Source organism: Diabrotica virgifera, chromosome 8 (assembly GCF_917563875.1).
Source record: "Diabrotica virgifera virgifera chromosome 8, PGI_DIABVI_V3a".
Taxonomy (NCBI): Eukaryota; Metazoa; Arthropoda; class Insecta; order Coleoptera; family Chrysomelidae; genus Diabrotica; species Diabrotica virgifera.
The window spans coordinates 146,875,913-146,895,331 of NC_065450.1; the positions used below are offsets into that span (position 1 = coordinate 146,875,913).

The 19,419-nt window shown below is 29.7% G+C and overlaps 1 protein-coding gene across 2 annotated transcripts in view; it reads right to left on the reverse strand.

Annotated features, from left to right (window-relative positions):
• LOC126889765 (protein PF3D7_1417600-like) overlaps positions 1-15,118 on the reverse strand; it is a 67,200-nt gene extending 52,082 nt beyond the window's left edge. Inside the window, exon 1 of one of the 2 annotated variants that reach the window (XM_050658343.1) lies at positions 14,676-15,118. In XM_050658343.1, the coding sequence (XP_050514300.1) occupies positions 14,676-14,807 (132 nt within the window). In that variant the 5' untranslated portion in view covers positions 14,808-15,118. The remainder of the gene's footprint in view (positions 1-14,675) is intronic. The other variant, XM_050658346.1, reaches the window with a different exon arrangement.
• Between the last annotated feature and the right edge of the window lie 4,301 nt (positions 15,119-19,419).

Sequence of the window (19,419 nt, forward strand, 5' to 3'; positions counted from 1 at the left end):
CACTCGGTAAGTACTTCTTTGAATTTGTTAGAGTTTAAGCTTTCAATTTCACATTTATGTTGCTTGGTAATCTCACGAGGCGTGCGGTGAACGCCATGTTTTTACAGTGTAGCACTGTCGGACAAAACGGGGACATTTGAGGTTGTCCAAGACGGTGACGTCCCCGTTCTACCCGACGCTATACTATAAAATGTGTTGACAATTAAACAGTTTTTACAACAATGTATAAAGTACTTTAAGATATCCTATCTATAAAACTTTATCCAGGCATTAATATCAAATCATTTTGTTTTTGTTGAATTTTAACTGTGTCTAATGTATGATTATGGTTTTTTATATTTACTGATTTATATTAGACCTGTTAGAGATATAGCCTAAGTTATGTCGTTTTTTTCAGATCTGACAATGGGCCGGTACAAGAGGACGACGAATAGACAGAGCTGGAATGAAGAGAGTATGAAATTTGCTGTGCAAGCCGTTTTAGATGGGCAAATGGGGCACCGAAAGACTTCTGCTAATTTCAACGTTCCTCAGACAACACTTGAGAGACGGATAAAAAAGGCTCGTGAACTTGGGTTGACAGCTAGTAAATCTTCAGAAAAAATGCTTGGACAAATTCTGTGTCAAACACTTCCAATGCTGTAACGTTGGTACGCCCAACCCAACTTGATTGGTTTACTCCTGGATCATCCATGGAGCAGCCTTCCACTTCTTTTGCTATAATGTCACCAAAGTGTCTGATGCCACCACCCCAAGAAAAAGAAAGAATCAGAAATACAACACGTAACAAAAGACGCGGTAAAACCGCAGTTTTGACGTCGTCACCTTACAAGAAAGAACTAGAAGACGAAGAAAGAGAAAGAAAAATGAAAACGAACCTAAAAAGAACCTGTTTAAAACATCTAAAATGCTGAATAAAACAGAACCAAAGAAAGTTGGCAGCAGTAGCCATAAAAAAATCTTTCAAAAAATAATGTTGGTTCCACATCAAAGAAAATGAAGTTCGAAAACCAGAACGAGTCTTCCTCGTCTGAAGAAGAGGCCAGTGATAAGGCTTGCATATTTTGCAGTGAGATTTTTTCTGCTTCTAAAGACAAAGAAGGGTGGATTAAGTGCTCAGGATGCTCTGGTTGGGCCCACGACGCATGTACAAACGCAGAAGAAGAAGACGACTATTTCGTGTGCGATTTCTGTAGACGTAACACTTAAAAACTCACAAAAAAATATTTTAAAATTGTTTTGTGCCTCTGCTTTATCCTGTCACAAGTGTAATAATAAGTATTTGTCATAAATTTAAAATGTGTACTATTGTAATTAAAAAGTTAAAAAAAAAGTGTTAAGTCCAGTATTCACTTCTTATAAATCATTAAAAATACACTAACGTCCCCATTTTGGACAACTCTCCCCTACATGTGCCGTTTTCGTGGTCTGACCGTTCCAAATTTTTAACCTGTTCCACAATTAAAACTTCCCCTGTTGCAGTGCTCCCATATATCAAAGTTTGTCCGACTAGACACCCTTAAGCTATTAACAAATTTTCAGCTTGCTATTAATCAACTTTTTTTTCATACGCGGGATCCAGACCTATACATAATGTAAAAGTATCCGTACCTATTTTTTTAAATTTCTACTTTATACCTTTTTTGACAATATCGTGAACCCGTCACTAAAAATTTAGGCAGCTGCCCGAATTCTGGCACTACCTACTTAAAGTGATACGAGCCGCCACTGGGTGGTTCTTTGGATCATTATTACACTATTGTTCGTTTTTTAAATAGGAGGAGTAAAATAAGAAGACTGATTTACACAGGGTAAACATATTTTGGGCGGCAATTTTCAAAACATCGCAATTTTTGACAAAACAAGTGTGAAAAAATATATTGATGTTTTTGGTAAATATATTTATTATATTTTTAATTTTTACAATGGGAAATAAGCCACAATATTATTAAAAAATGATTTTTTAATAACGTTTCGACGCCCAAGTCGGGTGCCGTTGTCAAAATACAAAATACTACTAATACAAACAAAAATGTTGTTGCTTAGTAAAAAAATTCTTCTAATAATTTATTTAATTGGACTCATTTTTATCGGCAATTCAGATACATATGATACATTTAAAAGTAGAAGACTTTAAAATGATATTGCCAATATTTATGAGTTGCGTTTTTTGACAATTTTTTTTTTGTATTTTGACAACGGCACCCGATTTGGGCGTCGAAACGTTAATAAAAAATCATTTTTTAATAATATTGTGGCTTATTTCCCATTGTAAAAATTAAAATTGTAAAAATGCCACAAGAAAATAGCTTCAGAACAACATATTTATTATAATTTTTGTATCTTTGGATTTGTCTTCGCTGGGAATAAGATAATTATTATAAGATAATTATTATATAATATCTTATTACATATTATAATAATTATAAGATAATTATAATTAGTATTGAAAGATGATGAAAAGAAAAATAAAAATTTGTGTAGAAAATTTGAGGTTTTCTAGATCTTTTACGATTCTTCAAGGGAGTAGCAATAGCCGGGAGGCTGCAGTTAATAAAAAATGACGTATTAACTTTATTTGTAATTTTTGGTATTATTTAAGTATTAAAATTAGTTAAATATTAAGATAAAAATTAAGATAGAAGTATAACTTCTTATGTGAGTACAAAGCAGGTACACACACTTTTTTTTATAGCTTAAATTAGTCTTATTAGCTGGTAACGTGAATTATATTTAAAGGGAAATAAGGATAATCAATAATACACAAAGATACTTAAGAAATTAGGATTTACTGGCCGTGTTTACCTAAAACAAATTTTAATAATAATTTTAACTTATTAAATTTTTTCCTCGATGACATTCCAGTTCTTTTACCCATATTCGTGCTTGGTAAGGCATCCATGCTTAAGGTACTAGTACACTTTAGAAGACCAACAAGAATAATTTTTTTCTCAGAACCTTTATTAAAAATGAAAATAAAACTTTTTTCATATTAATATCCAACTCTTAGAGAGTACAAAAAATTTATCTTTTTTCATTTACGCACGTACACTAATATTGTAGAGGGCGCAAAAGTCAAGGCCTCGAAAAATGATGGAGAACAGTTAATCTCAGGATATCGTGATATCTGAAACAAAAAAATCGTACCTACTGCATTTGAACAAATAAGGTTTTTTACGTGACAATTTACCACAATTTAACAAAAAAATAAAAAATATATATTTTTTAACCATGAACAACTGAAGAAAAACGGGCGATTTTTTCACAAAATTTTTTCAAATTTCCGTAAAATCTTTTTTTTTGCGTAATTTTTCACTACTGGTGGTAAATTGTCACGTAAGAAATCTTCCTTTTTCAAATGCCGTACGATTTTTTTGTTTCAGAGATCCCGATCCTGAGATTAACTGTCCGTCATCGGAACTATTTTTTTTCGAGGCCTCGACTTTGGCGTCCTCTACAATATTAGTGTACGTGCATAAATGAGAAAAGATATATTTCTTGTATTCTCTAAGAGTTATATATTAATGTATAAAAAGTTATATGTTCATTTTTGATAAAGATTCTGAGAAAAAAAATCTTGAAAAAATGTTTATTTTTGGTCTTTTATGTGTACTATTACTAGTACTTTAATACAACGTGCAAGATATAAACAATATATCCAATTATAGTTATAAAAAGAATAATTTCCAATAAAAATGTCAAGAAAACTCACGAAAAGTTAAAATATTAGCACGGCAAAAATCGACAACTCAATAGTCGTCAATAATGGCACTTCAGACAAACTTAAAAATTTGACAGATATTGCTTGTGTGTGAATTCGGCTTTATTTCTGCCAATCAGCAGGATTTATTTTTCGCGCGTTCGTTTAAATCAGTCTCCCTATTTAAAAAATGGACCATAGTACATAACAAAAAATAAAATTGGAGAAGGAAAGACAACTATAAGATGGTAGCTACTAGAGCTAAACCAGAAATACTGAATAAATATAAGGAAGAATCAAGTCAAAAACAATTTGCCAAAAAGGAAGCTGCTTTGTCTTTTCGTCGACAGACAAAAAAAAAAACTCAGAATCAAAATGTACCTATACTAAATTTACAATCAAGATGCAGTAAAAATAAACAAACCAAGACACGTTAAATGCTACTAGGAGCACTCCCAAATCATAATTTACAATGTATAAACTTTGGAAACCAGGATTTGGGATTTATAATGTATATACATTGTAAATTATGATTCGGGAGTGCTCCTAGTAGCATTTAACGTGTCTTGACTTGTTTATTTCTACTGCATCTTGATTGTAAATTTAGTATACATATATGTACAAACACTGCTAGTCAAAAGCCCGTTCCCCCCCTCATATCTTTTGAACGGTTATACTTATAATAGTGAAATTTGAAGGGAGGAAATAAACGCACATAGGTTCAGCGTTGCCACATTTTATTTACGAAATCTACTGCATGTTTGGCCAAAATCTACTAAATCAAAAACTAAAATCTACTAAATAAAAAACTAAAATATACTAAAATTTTATGAACATATTTGTATAAATAATTTATGATTTTTTTTTATAATAAAAATAACAGCATATAAATAACAATTTTTAAAACATTCTTAAATTGTTAATGTAAGTAAATTCCACTTATACAATAATTTTACAGCACAAAATAACTACAATACTGACCAAATAGAGGTTATGTTTATATTTATATGTTTACTAACAAACAACCCAGACAAGCAGGAAGCACAAATTGGAATTGGAAAGGAAGTAAAAAGTAAAGTAAGTAAGAGCCGAAGACGAAGGAAGTCGGAAGCCATTTCCGGTTGTTTCCTGTTTCACACGTGCCCATGACGATGAAAGAAAAGCGACGTTGTCAACTTTTTTTTTGGAACAAGAAAGCGAAAGCTTTAAAATTAATTTAAAAATGTGATAAATACTAAAAAAAGCAAATTTCATTTTATTCATAACAAAATGTTGAAATCTACCAAAAATCTACTAAAAAATATTGCCTACTAGAATTCTTACAAGAATGTCAAAAATCTACCAAAAAAGTAGAAATCTACTAAATGTGGTAACGCTGCGTAGGTTTCTTAACTAGTCATAACAGGTGACGTAATAGTGACAGATGACTTTACAGCGCCACTGTGACAGATAATTTTAAATGGGACCTTATGGCAAGTGATAGGTAATACCTCGTTTGAAAGTAATTGGGAATACCTATTCAGTCATACTAATTTTGTTTGAGTTTAAGCTCATTTTGATGAATAAATAAAATAAATATAAAATTGTAGTTTCGCATTTAATTAATAAAAATTCAAACTTCCGCCTATGATTACTTGTCAAAAAGATTGACGTTGACATAAAAACTACTAAAGAACTGAAAAACGTCAATTACTTATTTTTGACAAAATACAATAGACGGGCATTTGAATTTTTATTATTAAAATGCGAAACTACGTCAGGTATATTTATTTAATTTATTGGCCAAAATCAAAATCAACTTAAAACAAAAAAAAAAAAATAGTATGACTGAATAGGTATTTTGAATACCTTTCAAACGAGGTATCACTTGCCATAAGGTCCCATTTAAAATTATCGGTCAGAGTGGCTGTGTAACGTAATCTGTCACTATTACGTCACTTGTTATGACTAATTGAGAAGCCTATGTCCGTTTATTACCTCCCTCTAAATTTCACTATTATAAGTATACCCGTTAAAAAGATAAGAGGGGGGACCAGATTTTTGACTAGCACTCTATAAATAAATACATCACAAGTAACAATCACACCTACCTCGTATGCTCGTTCGGCAAACCTGTTAGGAATTATTTATATCTGGTACAAGAGAAAAAATATTGTTAGACAAATCAAAATACAATGTTGTTAAAGTTTGTTTAGCAGTAAATGGTTGACTTCAAATAGTACAGGCTTAAACATCCTGGGTTAACCGATAATAGTATAAAAGGCCCGGTTTCAGGTAAAATTTAAATATGTTTGAATGTTTGTTTTTCTATAATCTTAGCAATTAAAATAGATTTAATTTATTTTAAAACACATTTGAAAACATTAATTTCGGGTATATAAGACAAAGCAATATATTTGACATCAGTTTTTTTTGTTTTTGTCGTCGTAATTATTGTAAATTTTGTGGATCCTTTGCTTTATTATAGGAGTACTGTCTAGTCAGTGTTAATTGTCCAAGACCAACTCTGTCTACATCGTTTGCTTTTCGCTCCAGACCGGTCTTAGCAATGGGCCAAGTCAGATAAATTTAATAATATTTATGACTGCACTAATTGAAGTCAACCATTTACTGCTAAACAAACTTAACATACAAACATATTTATTTTGAGCCAAAACCTAGATTTAACTGGATATATTAACTTGGGTATATCTTACAATCAAAAATGTACATTACTATTTTATACTTGCTTACATTAGAAAAAGTTTAGTATAAATTATCCTCGATGACCTGGTAACAATACTTAAAAATGATCTTAATATTGAATGTTATTTAAAAAAAAAGAGAAAATTAGAATTTACCTTAGTCATGATATGCAGTCTATTCAGTTCTTAAAAGGTTTGTTCCAACACAACGAGAAAGTCATGTAACGATCACGTTACTATAAAATAATACGTTCCATGGGTTATTTTGTTTAATGCGCAGGTAATCGTGACATGGACGGTTTCTCGTTGTGTTGGAACAAACCTATTATCTACATTTTGTATCCATTCAACAAAAATACTGCACTTCACTGGGTACATGTAGAAAAAAATAAAATAATGTTTTCCTTCTTATATTGATCACCACACGAAAATGATAAGCTTCCAGTAATTTGTTTCATAAAAAAAAAGAAACCAAAAATTATTATACCTTTCAGTTGGTCCTGGTTTCATCAAAAACTCCATGCAAAAACACTTTTACTGTATACTGCAACTAGATTTCTGAAGAATAACTTATTAGCCAATTAGAAGAAGCCAATATTTGATACCTCTTTATATATAGTTTGATAACTTTATTTGCCTGCTTACTATCAAAAACCTTCACTAAAGCCTTAAGATAAAATTGATCTCCAAAAAAATCTCAAGAATCGAATTGGTCGTGACGTCGTCAAGTCACAAATGTTTAAGGTCCGCGCCATGAATTCATTACCTTTGATATTCGTTTATAGCTTGTAGTCATTTTATGGTGTATCTTAGTTTTATTAGTATATTATTCAACGAGCATGTAATGATGGCTATTACTCACGATGACGAAGAGTAATTGGCTGAGTAATTGGTTGCCTACTATTACTAAATTCTTATTTATTGTAAAAATACAACTAGAAATGGTCAATATAAGTTCTATTCGTTTCCGAAAGATTGTAAGCTTAATTTTGTACCTACTGTCAGTGAATCTAATAAATAGGAAATAGCTGATGTCTGTGGACGTATTTCATATATATAGTTATAATGTATATTTACATTTAACTATATATAATATAATAATATAACTATACATAATATGTTATAACATATTTAACACAATATAACTTGAAAAACAAACACAATATTAGTTATAAATTCCAATTAACAAAATGCGCTAATGTCACTGTCAATAAATTAAATGATAAACGCCAAAATTTTTAGTAAACAAGATTTAAACATAAAAAATATACTGACATTCAGCCCTGTGATGTAACAAATCCGTTATAAATAACGTCTTCATGTTATGTTAACATAACGTTTGATTATAATAGCCTATATAACGTGTTGCCAAAAATTAGATGTGATGTATCATGTTTTTAACGTGCACGTTATCCAGCATGTTATTTTCAAAACGTTAAAGTATCGTCATGCGCGACAAGAATAACAGTATACAGAAATTGAATAAGTTAGTTAGAGGAAGACAGACATAAACATGCAGCGTCCAACGAAGTACGCATCTTGTTCATCTGTTCATCGCACTCGCACATCTCGCTTGGCACTGGCACCAAAAACTTGGATCTACAGACCGAGCGCGTCTCGTAAATTGTACGGCTTCGCGCAATTGTACTTGAGACACTGTGTCAGGTTTTTTTCTATTTTCCAAAGACACTATTTTCCAAAGTTTATAAAATTTCTTTTATAACGCTCGATTTTATATTAATAAAGTTAAAGTGGACTTTAAATTTAAAGTTTTCTTTAACTGTAACAATTGCATTTTTTAAGGTAACACACACTTTAACTTTATTATGAAATCGAGCGTTAGTCAAAATTCTAAATGCTCAGTAAATAATAACAACAATTAGGTACTTGTATTGAAAACAACATATTTTGTAATTATTATGAATCAGTAGAAACGATTATATTTAAATTTGGTAAATTATAACTCCACTCGACCAGAGCACGACCACACAACTCAAAATACAAGTACGCAAATACGGTTGCGTGAAGCGTGGCTCGAAGCCGTGCAATTTACGAGACTCGCTCGGTCTCTAGATCCTTGTGCACCAAAACCAAGATGTTATTTGAAATTTCCGGTCCTAGCTCCGTGAGGTGTTCTCTCTATTGTGCATGTGCATTTTATTTAATTTTGCTTGTCGTGTAGTTATGTTATAAAATTGGCTCAACAAGGATTGAAATAAACTACAAAACGAACATTGAAATGGATTTACCCAATCTGGCCAAACTGGTCTCTATAGTCTGTATGTTTTCTTCATTTATATGAATAAAATGTTTTTGTTTACAAATAACATAACCACAAAAAATAATACACAATTTCTAAAAAATAACTTTAACAAACCTTCTAATAGCATCATCTATGTTTTTTAATAACCCGACGTTTACAATCTGACAAAGTTATTTTATAACAAGAGGTTAAATAGGTCCCGTTATTATGAACCTGTTATGTTACCAGATAACGTTTTTGAGAAACGTTATTTGTCAGACATCACATCAATTTGTAGAATTTAACGTAAATGCAGGATAACGTGCACGTTATTTATAACGTGTTTGATACATCACCGGGGTGATTGTTACAGTTAAAATTCCTTTAAAAATTTTTCAAAGTTAATTATTGGTATAAATTACAGTAATTATTGTATTAAATAAACAAGTTTAAGTAATTTTATTTGCAGTTTATATACGATTAATATTAAAAGTGGCATGCGCCACTTGAATCTAACTTCAGCCCGTGAGTAATTACCCGTGAGTAACTTCAGTCCGTGAGTAAGGAATTATTACTCACGGGTACAGTAATGGGTGCTATTATCTATGAAAAAATAGCGAATAATGAGCATGTTATTAAAGGGTCGTAGAAAAAAATCTTTACATAGTTGCTGTCAACTATATATTTCATAATATTTGAGTGTTTTTGTTAAGACCATTTTTTTAAATGCCCGAAGGGTGATTGATAAAGGGCAGTCTGATACCTTATCCATTATGAAAATAAAACTTTATTATTATGATTATATATATATATATATATATATATATATATATATATATATATATATATATCGGTTTTAAAACGTTCTCCTACGTCTTCCGATGCCTAGTCGCCATTCACTTCGGTCCATCCAAAGGTCTTCATCCAATTCTCTTTCTCTCATTTCTCGATTTATGCCTTCTCTCCAACTCAGGCGGGGTCTTCCTCTTTTTCGTCTACCATGAGGGGTCCACGTTAGGATTTGTTTCGGGAGTCGTTCTTCGGACATTCTTTGTACGTGTCCATACCATCTAAGCTGTTTGGTACTAATGTCATCTACTATTGTGTGTTTCACATTCATTATTTCCCTAATTCTGTTGTTGGTTACCCTTTCTAATCTTGATTTTCCTGCTGAGCGCCTCCAGAAATCCATTTCTGTTGCTTCAAGTTTTCTCTTGTATCTTTCTTTTATTTGCCATACTTCACTGCTGTAAGTGATTATACTCTTAACAATTGTATTGTATATTCTATGTTTGTTGTTGTTTGATATTGACTGGTCCCAGAGGATGCTATTGAGAAGGGTAATTGCTTTTCTTCCCTGGTTGTTTCTTTCTTCTATCGTCCGGTCTACGCTTCCTTCTTGTGTGATGGTCATACCAAGGTATTTATATGCGTCGCAATGTTTAATAATTTCGCCATTCCCCAGTGTAAGGTCCTGCTGTGTCCCACCGATACACATATATTCGGTCTTCTTTATGTTTATTTCCAAACCACCTTTTTTGTACTCCTCTATTAATTTCCTTGTCATATATTCTATATCATCGTAGTCTTGCGCTAGTACAAGTTGGTCGTCTGCAAATGACAAAGTGTATATTGTATTGTTGCTGATCGGTAATCCCATGTTTTTGCATTTGCGTTTCCAAAGTTTTAGAGTTTGTTCGAGGTAGATCTTTAATAATGTCGGTGAAAGGCAGCACCCTTGTTTTAGGCCTTTGCTAATTTGGAATCCTCTCGATAGCCTGCTTCCAACTTTCACCCTTGATGCAGTTTTGGTATTAATTATAATATATTAATTATGATTAGTTTATTTTAATTCTATAGTAAAAACAGTTCCAGAAAAATATTCTATAGGTAAATATCATTCAATCTGTAATGTACATTCACTAAAATATATCAAAAGTTATATTTTCTTTTTGTTCAAAATACACTTGATTTATTAAAAAAATTATTAAGCAGACAACATATATTAAATACTTACATTAAAATTATCTTCACATAGATGAAAACTTTGAGAATGAACTAAAAGTATTTAATGTCCTTTCAAAATGCATTTTCAAACACTTTATTAAACTCCGTTTTTTATAGACTGGTAATCTAATAAATATTTTATTTGGGGTTTTAATCGTTGTACTTTTAAACAATGGTACTAAACAACACTAATAGTATTTACTTTCATTATATATTATTTTCCATAGTAAACACAATTCAATACTATCTCTTCAAAAACTATAACAAACAGCAATGCACATAAAATTGTCTATACTTTTACACGAGACAAATTTTTCATTACAGAATATAGCTTGGTGACGTCACAAGTGTTCGCGCGCTTTTTCGATCATTTGAAATGATTTAAATGCACAGAAGATTATAAATTTGTACTGCTAAGTTCTTCGGAGTTTTTGAGGAGTGAAATTTTGGAAATCTTATTTTTAAACGAAAATGAAAATTTAATGTGCCTCTATTATCTCAATCAACTGAAAAACATTGTCTCTCCGATATAATTCACACAACCTTGAATCTCCAATCTCCTGCTCTGATTGGGTGTTTAAATGCAAATGACATGACAATAATTGTTCGATATGGAAGTTATGCATAAACAAATATTGTATATTAGTTTTTATTGTTGTGAGGACATAGACAAAAGCAAGTTTATAATTGTCGTAACTTTTTAAATAGTTTTTAAAAGCAACATGTACGTACTTAATTGTAAATGTTTCAGTATTGTAATGAAAAATTACATACGTACTTACCTATTTGGAAAATGTATGTACCTATCTAGTAGGTAATGGTTTGATTTACATAATTTGATTACCAACACAATTTCTACCATTCTTCATCTAATATACCTATTGTTTTCTTACTCTATGTGTTGTTGTATTTTAATATTTTAATTCCCTTTGTGAACATACACACACACACACACACACACACAAAATCAAACTAATTTGATTAAATTCAGAACTGTCAAATAGTAAAACGTTCAGTTAGCCTATCTTCCCCCATGACAAGTACGTGTAAGTGGTTAAGTCGGGTGGCGGGTGTGTGTAAGTGGATTTCAACTCTGAGCACGCGGGTTCGAATCCCAATGCAATTTTTATTTTTTTTTATACATTTTATGATTGTGAATATATTTTGTTTTGTCTAGAAAATGATCAGAAATCTATTGGAATTATAGCATGGAGAAGAGTTGTCAGAGACAGGGGTGAATGGAGGATTGTTCTGAAGAAGGCTTTGGCTCATAAAGTGCTGTAACGCCACTGATGATGATGCATGTATTTTGTTATATATATATATATTTTTTTTTTCAGAAAATGCTTATTTAGTTAAAATTTTTGCCAACAATGTTCAGAAATCATTTCTTTGTGACATCCTTCAATGTGTTTGTGTGTGTTTTTTATTTTTTTATATTTTTAATTTTTGCTATTGTTTTAATAAATATGTTTGGAAAGTAGTAAGTATTAAAATTAGTTTAATATTTAAATAAAATATAAATAAACTGTTTAAAGTACATATATTCATTTCGTTGGAATCATATAATAGAAGTATAGCTTCTTACGTGCGTACAAAGTAAACACATCCTTTTTTTTTTCATTTTATACAATTGTATATAGTTAATTTATTTAATCTTAGTTATTTTTTAAAAATTTTCTTAAATTTTATTTAATTGTAAGTATCTTTTAAATGTTACTCAATTTTAGGTAAGCATATAGTTTTATTTATTTTTATAACATTATATTTCGTTTTCCATTTTTTTTAATTTTCGGATTTCATTTAATTTTTTTATTTAATGCAAGTTTATTTAATTTTATATAATTTCATTAACTAAGTAGGTTAATAAAGTTTTATGTGCGCTTAATTTTTTTTTTATTTAAAAAATCTTTTTTTTATCTTTTTTACTGATTTTGGTAATTTATTTGTTTTTAACTTTTTTCTAAATATCTAGAAAAAACGTGTCTACAATATCTAACAAAAAACACGCATAGAACTGCGTCTATTAGTCCACGTAGTGTGGACTAATCCGATTTTATTTAAATTTAATTTTATATAATTTAAATTATTTATACAAATATTTTAAAATCAAAATTAGCCAAATCGATCTAGTCGTTCTCAAGTTTTAATGTAAAAAAGATCGTAACATTTGGGGAGTGCCGACAGAAGTGAATACTTCATATAGCGCGTTTTTACTAATATATAGATTAATGAAATTTTGTCATTTTCCTATTAATATTTTTTAATTCGATCAGATTTGTTTTTTTTTTATTTAGTTTTCTTTAATTTTATCTAATTTTATTTAATGTTTTACCATTTTATTTAATTTTTTTAGTTCTAATTTTTTTTTTAATTTTATTTAATTTAAATTACTTAATTTTGTACAATTTTATTTTTTTTTTAGTTTTATATAATGTTATTTAATTTACTAAATTTTGTTTAATTTAAATTAATTTTATACAATTTTATTTTATTTATTTTATATCTACAAATATTTCAAAATCAATACTAGCCAAATAGATCCTGTAGTTCTCAAGTTATTATAAAAAATACATTTTATAAAATTATAATTTATATAATTATATAAAAGTATCTATATGTAAGTTTAGAAAAATATAAACACCAAAAAATAAATGTTTATGTGTGTAGATTATGTTTATCACTGTATACCGTAAGGTTATCATACTGAGCGAAAATAAGTATTCACTTCAAAACCAAATGATTAGTTCATGTCATTAATATAAACAACTTCAGTTTCTATAATTAGGCACACTAGACTTATCCAAAAAATACTGAAAAACAGAATGCATGGCAACACGAAGTAGGCGTGACGTCGTATACGTTTCTTACAACACAAACACAACAGGATATGCGGCAACACCGCCAGAGAATGGCGACAAGTTACGAAACAGTTTAATGGCTGACACCGTTTCTAATAGTTTCGAACACCGTGCAATAAGTTAATATTAATTATATCATACATATTAGTGTAAATAAAATATATTACCCGAAATATATTTTAACTTCTCAAAAATTAGTCATCAATTAAAATCAACTGCGCATGAAGCTACTTCCTCTATTGTCCCAATACATTTTATAGGAGACGTTATACATCTACCTGACCTAATGTATAACTAATTTTATTTAACGTTTTACCATTTTTTAAAATTATATTTATTTTACATATTTATTTAATTTTGTATAATTTTATTTTTTTTAGTTTTATTTAATTTACTACATTTTGTTTAATTTTATATAATTAGTAGCTGTAGTTCTCAAGTTATTATAACAAATACATTGTATAAAATTATAATTTATATAATTATATAAAAATATATGTAAGTTTAGAAAAATATAAACATCAAAAAATAAATGTTTATCACTGTATACCGTAAGGTTATCATATGGAGCGATAATAAGTATTTACTTCAAAACAAAATGATTAGTTCAAGTCATTAATACAAACAACTTCACCAGTTTCTATAATTAGCTACACTAGACTTATCTAAAAAATACTGAAAAACAGAATGCATGGCAACACGAAGTAGGCGTGACGTCGTATACGTTTCTTACAACACAAACACAACAGGATATGCGGCAACACCGCCAGAGAATGGCGACATGTTACGAAACAGTTTAATGGCTGACACCGTTTCTAATTTTTTCAAACACCGTGCAATAAGTTAATATCATCTTGATCATAATCATACATGTAAGTGTAAATAAATAGGTATATTAACCAAAATATATTTTAACTTTTCAAAAATTAGTCATCAATTAAAATCAACTGCGCATGACTTTAAAAATAAGCTACTTCCCTAATGTACAATACATTTTATAGGGGCGTTATTTAGAGGATGTTATAAATACATCAATACATCTATCTGACCTAATGTACTCGTATAACACCCTCAATATTATGGTTATATAACGTAAGGACCTCACACATTTGTATTTGTAAAACATGCTTTTATAGAGAATAAGACAAAATAATATATATATTAAAACAATATGTACATACCTCAACTCCAGTTGTCAAGAATATTAAATCCTTCATTTTTTTAGATCTTGAATCATCACATTCAAACACTGAAACTAGTTCCTTTTGTGACAGACAAAGTCTACATTCATTTGCAGTATCCTGCGTATCCATATTGAATTTTATTCACTAAAATATAATTGTTTCTAAAACTTCACTTCAGCATTAGATATGTTTCTTGTACTCCGAAAAAGATGGGAACAGCAGTTATATCCTTCCCCCTCTCCGTAAACGAGCAGAGTAGGGATATAGATTAATTTCAACACAATGGCGTCGCCCAGACATGCACTTTGTTTCTTGTTCAATCACGAACTGAAAGCTCGGTAGTTTTCGCGGAATGTCGAGGTCAACGATTTCTATTTTAACCGCTATCACATTACATACTTGTTTAAAACTCGGAGGTTGAATTACTACTGACTGAGGCTGAATTAAATTATACCTGAATATTATTTTCAACGAGGACTTCGCGGAACATTTTGAAAGCGCTGCGTTGGTTTACTTTTGAGTGACGTTGCATTTAATTATCATTCATGTTGGTTGTTATAGTAACGAGAGAGATAATGACGGGGGAATGCTATTTATTATATACCAAGAGTCCGCAAACATACCACATATTAAAATGTAATTTTCTCAACTTTATTAATATAATAAGTAAATAGATGTAAATAATTGGTTATAAACACATTTTCTCTAGACTGTTTTAAAATAAACCGAACTTTTATTCAGTTTCTCAATCAAAATGATCTATCTTACATACTATTAGCAGGGAATAATCATTGTTTATAGTTTTCAGTCATTTTATTGGTAAATAATGGCTTTCATCTAAAAGTCAAATTAATTTACTTTAACTGAAACGTCAAATCTGAACTGCGAAATTATTAATGTAATACTTTAGTAAATATTAAAATATAGGGTGAGGCAGATAAAGGGCCTATTAGAAATATCTGGAGAACTAAAGATAAGAGAATCATGAAAATTGGAATACAGGGGTTTTGAGGTATGAACTGTTTAATGCAAATATTTGGGGTTCTTTGCTACTTCCGGTTATACCGGAAGTTGATTGTAACTTCGATTTTTCAAATAGGACACCCTATATATTTTTATATTTTTGGATTCTGCTCGATGTCTTCTTTCTTAAAATATGAGGTTTTGTAATATTATACAGGGTAGTTTAAAAGATAATTACGGTTTTTTATAAATTTTGTAGTAAACTTCACACCCTGTAGAATTGTACTGATTTGATATCAAAAACCCCATTTATGTTGAAGTGATTTTTAATATAGTCTATTATTATTAAAAATTATTAATATAGCGAAATGCTTAATTTTAGTATACAGGGTTGGTCGAAACTCGGAATGAGTATTATCTGAGTTTTCTTAAATGGAACACCCTGTATTTTAGTATTGTAATGAAATGATATTTTATAGTACTTTTTTATTTCTTAAGCATTCCCTATACCTAACTGCTTTAGTTTGTAAGGTATTCGTAGTTCTTTAAGCCAAACATTAATTTCAACAAAAATTTCGTGAAATTTTATTAGGTTTGCCGTGAAAATATTCAATCATAAATAATTTTTTGAAAATAGTACACATGTTAATCTAGAATGATCCTTAATTTATTAATATTGGATGAGATACCAAAATGCCTACGTTGCTAAGATTGTTGGTGCATAAAATATTAATAAAAACAAACCATATTCTACCCAGTTGGCTATGACTTTGACACTAAACTTGATTAAACATTAGACATTATATTATTTTTATAGTTCCAGTTGTTTTGTTACCATTACTAATATAAGTTTTTGTAATGGAGAACTGATTAGTAAACTTTTTGTTCTAGGAGAGTAAGTATAACAAAAATGTACTACTAGCAATAAGAATTTATCATCTGTAACTCCCTGATAGACGACAGCCAAGAAGAAAAACTTTACATAGTTTAGAAGACAAACTTTTCAAAGTTTACTAGAATAGTTTCGACGTACTAGACACTTAGATTACGAGAATGTTCATACTAATATGCAGATTCTCAGTGACAGTAACATTTAATTCACTTTAATCATTTAAAATAATTTTTCTTCGATCAGATTTCTCGTAATCTAAATTTCCAGTTCGTTGAATCCGCTCTAGTAAATTTTGAAAAGTTCCTCTTTTTGGTTGTCATCTATCATGGAATTGCTGATGACAAACTCTTATTGCTAGTAGCACATTTTTATTTGTTATACTCTCCTAGAACAAAAAAAAAACATCTGAATCAGTTCCTCATTAGAAAAATTCATATTAGCAATGGTAGCAAAGCAACTGGAACTTCAAAAATGGTAGAATGTTTAAGCAAAGCAAATGTTTAAGCATATTTAGTGTCAGTCATAGCCAACTAGATAGAGTATTGTATGTTTTTATTAATATTAAACACACCAACAATCTTAACCACGTAGGTATTTTGATATATAAACCAGTATTAATAAATTAAGGGTCAGTCGAGATTAATATGTGTTTATTTTCGAAAAACTATTTGTGATTGAATATTTTCACGGCAATCCTAATAAAATTTCACGTAATTTTTGTTGCAATTAATGTTAGGCTTAAAGAACTACGAATAACTTACAAATTAAAGCAGTTAGGTATAGGGAATGCTTAAGGAATAAAAAAACACTATAAAATATCATTTCACTACAATACTAAAATACAGGGTGTTCCATTTAAGAAAATTCAGATAATACTCATTCCGAGTTTCGACCAACCCTGTATACTAAAATTGAACATATCGCTATATTAATAATTTTTAATAATAATAGACTATATCAAAAATCACTTGGAACATAAATGGAGTTTTTGATATCAAATCAGTACAATTGTACAGGGTGTGAAGTTTGCTACAAAATTTATAAAACAGCCTAATTATTTTTAAACTACCCTGTATAATATTACAAAATCTCATGTTTTAAGAAAGAAGACATCGAGCAGAATCCAAAAATATAAAAATATACAGGATGTCCCATTTGAAAAAACGAAGTTACAATCAACTTCCGGTATCACCGAAAGTAGCAAAGAGACCAAAATATTTTCATTAGATATTGCATACCTCAAAACCCCTATATTCCAATTTTCATGATTCTCTTGCCTTTAGTTTTCGAGATATTTCTAATAGGCCCTTTATCTGCCTCACCCTGTATATACTCGTAGATAATGAAAATCGAATGAATATAGAAAATTAAATATCTTTAACTGTACCAGAAGGGAAAGAATATCAAGAAACTTAAATATGAAGGCATAATATATTATGAATCTAACTGGAGGAAAGAAAAAAATATAAAATGGTTCTCAGAATCTGTCATATTCGTGTAGGTATTTTAGTATTTTATAAAACTACAAATTAGAAATCCTAGACACTATGGACCCATTATACAACGATTAGAAGTACTTTATTATACAGGGTGTAATAAAAGGTAGGTCATAAATTAAATCACATACCTATTCTGGGACCAAAAATAATCAAATCACAAAAAGTATCGGATAATTTTTGAAACAGAAAAGTTTAAAAATAATTTTTAATTTTTAACAGAATGTTATAATAGGTACTATTAGTATATCATCTTCTTTACATGTCTATAAACCAGAATATTTCAAGTTGAAGCGTGTTTTTTCTGAAAAAAAGTAAACAAAACGTTGTCAAAAGAGAATATTTATTTGGACATTTGTGTACGAGAATTTGATCTGTGCAGTATGTCTGCTTGAGTTTTTAATGCATTTTTACATAAAATGAGTAATAAACAAAGTGTCACTTCAACATTTGGAAAAGCATCATTCATATTCTTTTCTTTTAGCAATTGGTACATTTGAAGTTCTTGGCTTATATTTGATGAGCCGATTTCCTCTTTAAATGAATCGAAGAATAGTGTAGTAAAGAAACGAGAGACGTTCTCACAAACAATTTATTTTACTACTGACGACCGGTTTCGCTGTTTACAATTTATACAGCATCATCAGGTTCGGTTAAAGTAAAATCAAATGCTACAAAACAAAAAACCAGAGTTAGTTAGGTGGCCTGGTTTGAATAAATTTTTAATGATACAGCCAATATCAAAGTACATCTGTCAAAGCATGCACATGAATACCCACATGTACGCGCGCATGGTGTACAATCCTCATACTCACAAACATGCACGCATCCATGTGCAGCGGCAAACTATAGTATGTCAAGTATAAGATATATACTTACTTTCCGGTATAAGGGAAAAAAGTAGTAGTATTCAATATCATACTTTTCATGCACCTTGCTAGAGGGATGGTTGGTGAAGGGAAAGATTTCAATGTAATATATTAACTAAACATCGATGGGGTCTTGAAGGGTTTAGTAGGAAAATACGACATTAAACCGATAATCCAATTTGTTAGTTATATATAGTAATGTTATTTTAATTATATCTATGGTGATGTTATCTTATTTATAAATGTAGCTTTTATTATTTGATAGTTAGATGTTGTGTTGGGTGTGCGACTTTAAGAAAAATTGTTCGTTTGTGTAATAAATATGATCTGTTTGTGAATATTTATTTTATCTGTTTAAAAAAAAATTGTAGTTGAATATAAAATTGAACAGTAGTAATTTGTTAAAACTTTTTTATATTTATTTTTTATATTTAAAAAATATTAAAATTGTCAAAATTAGCCAAAATTTAAAATCATTCATAACTGACTCAGAGTTGAAGCTGTGTTAAGGTAATGCAGTA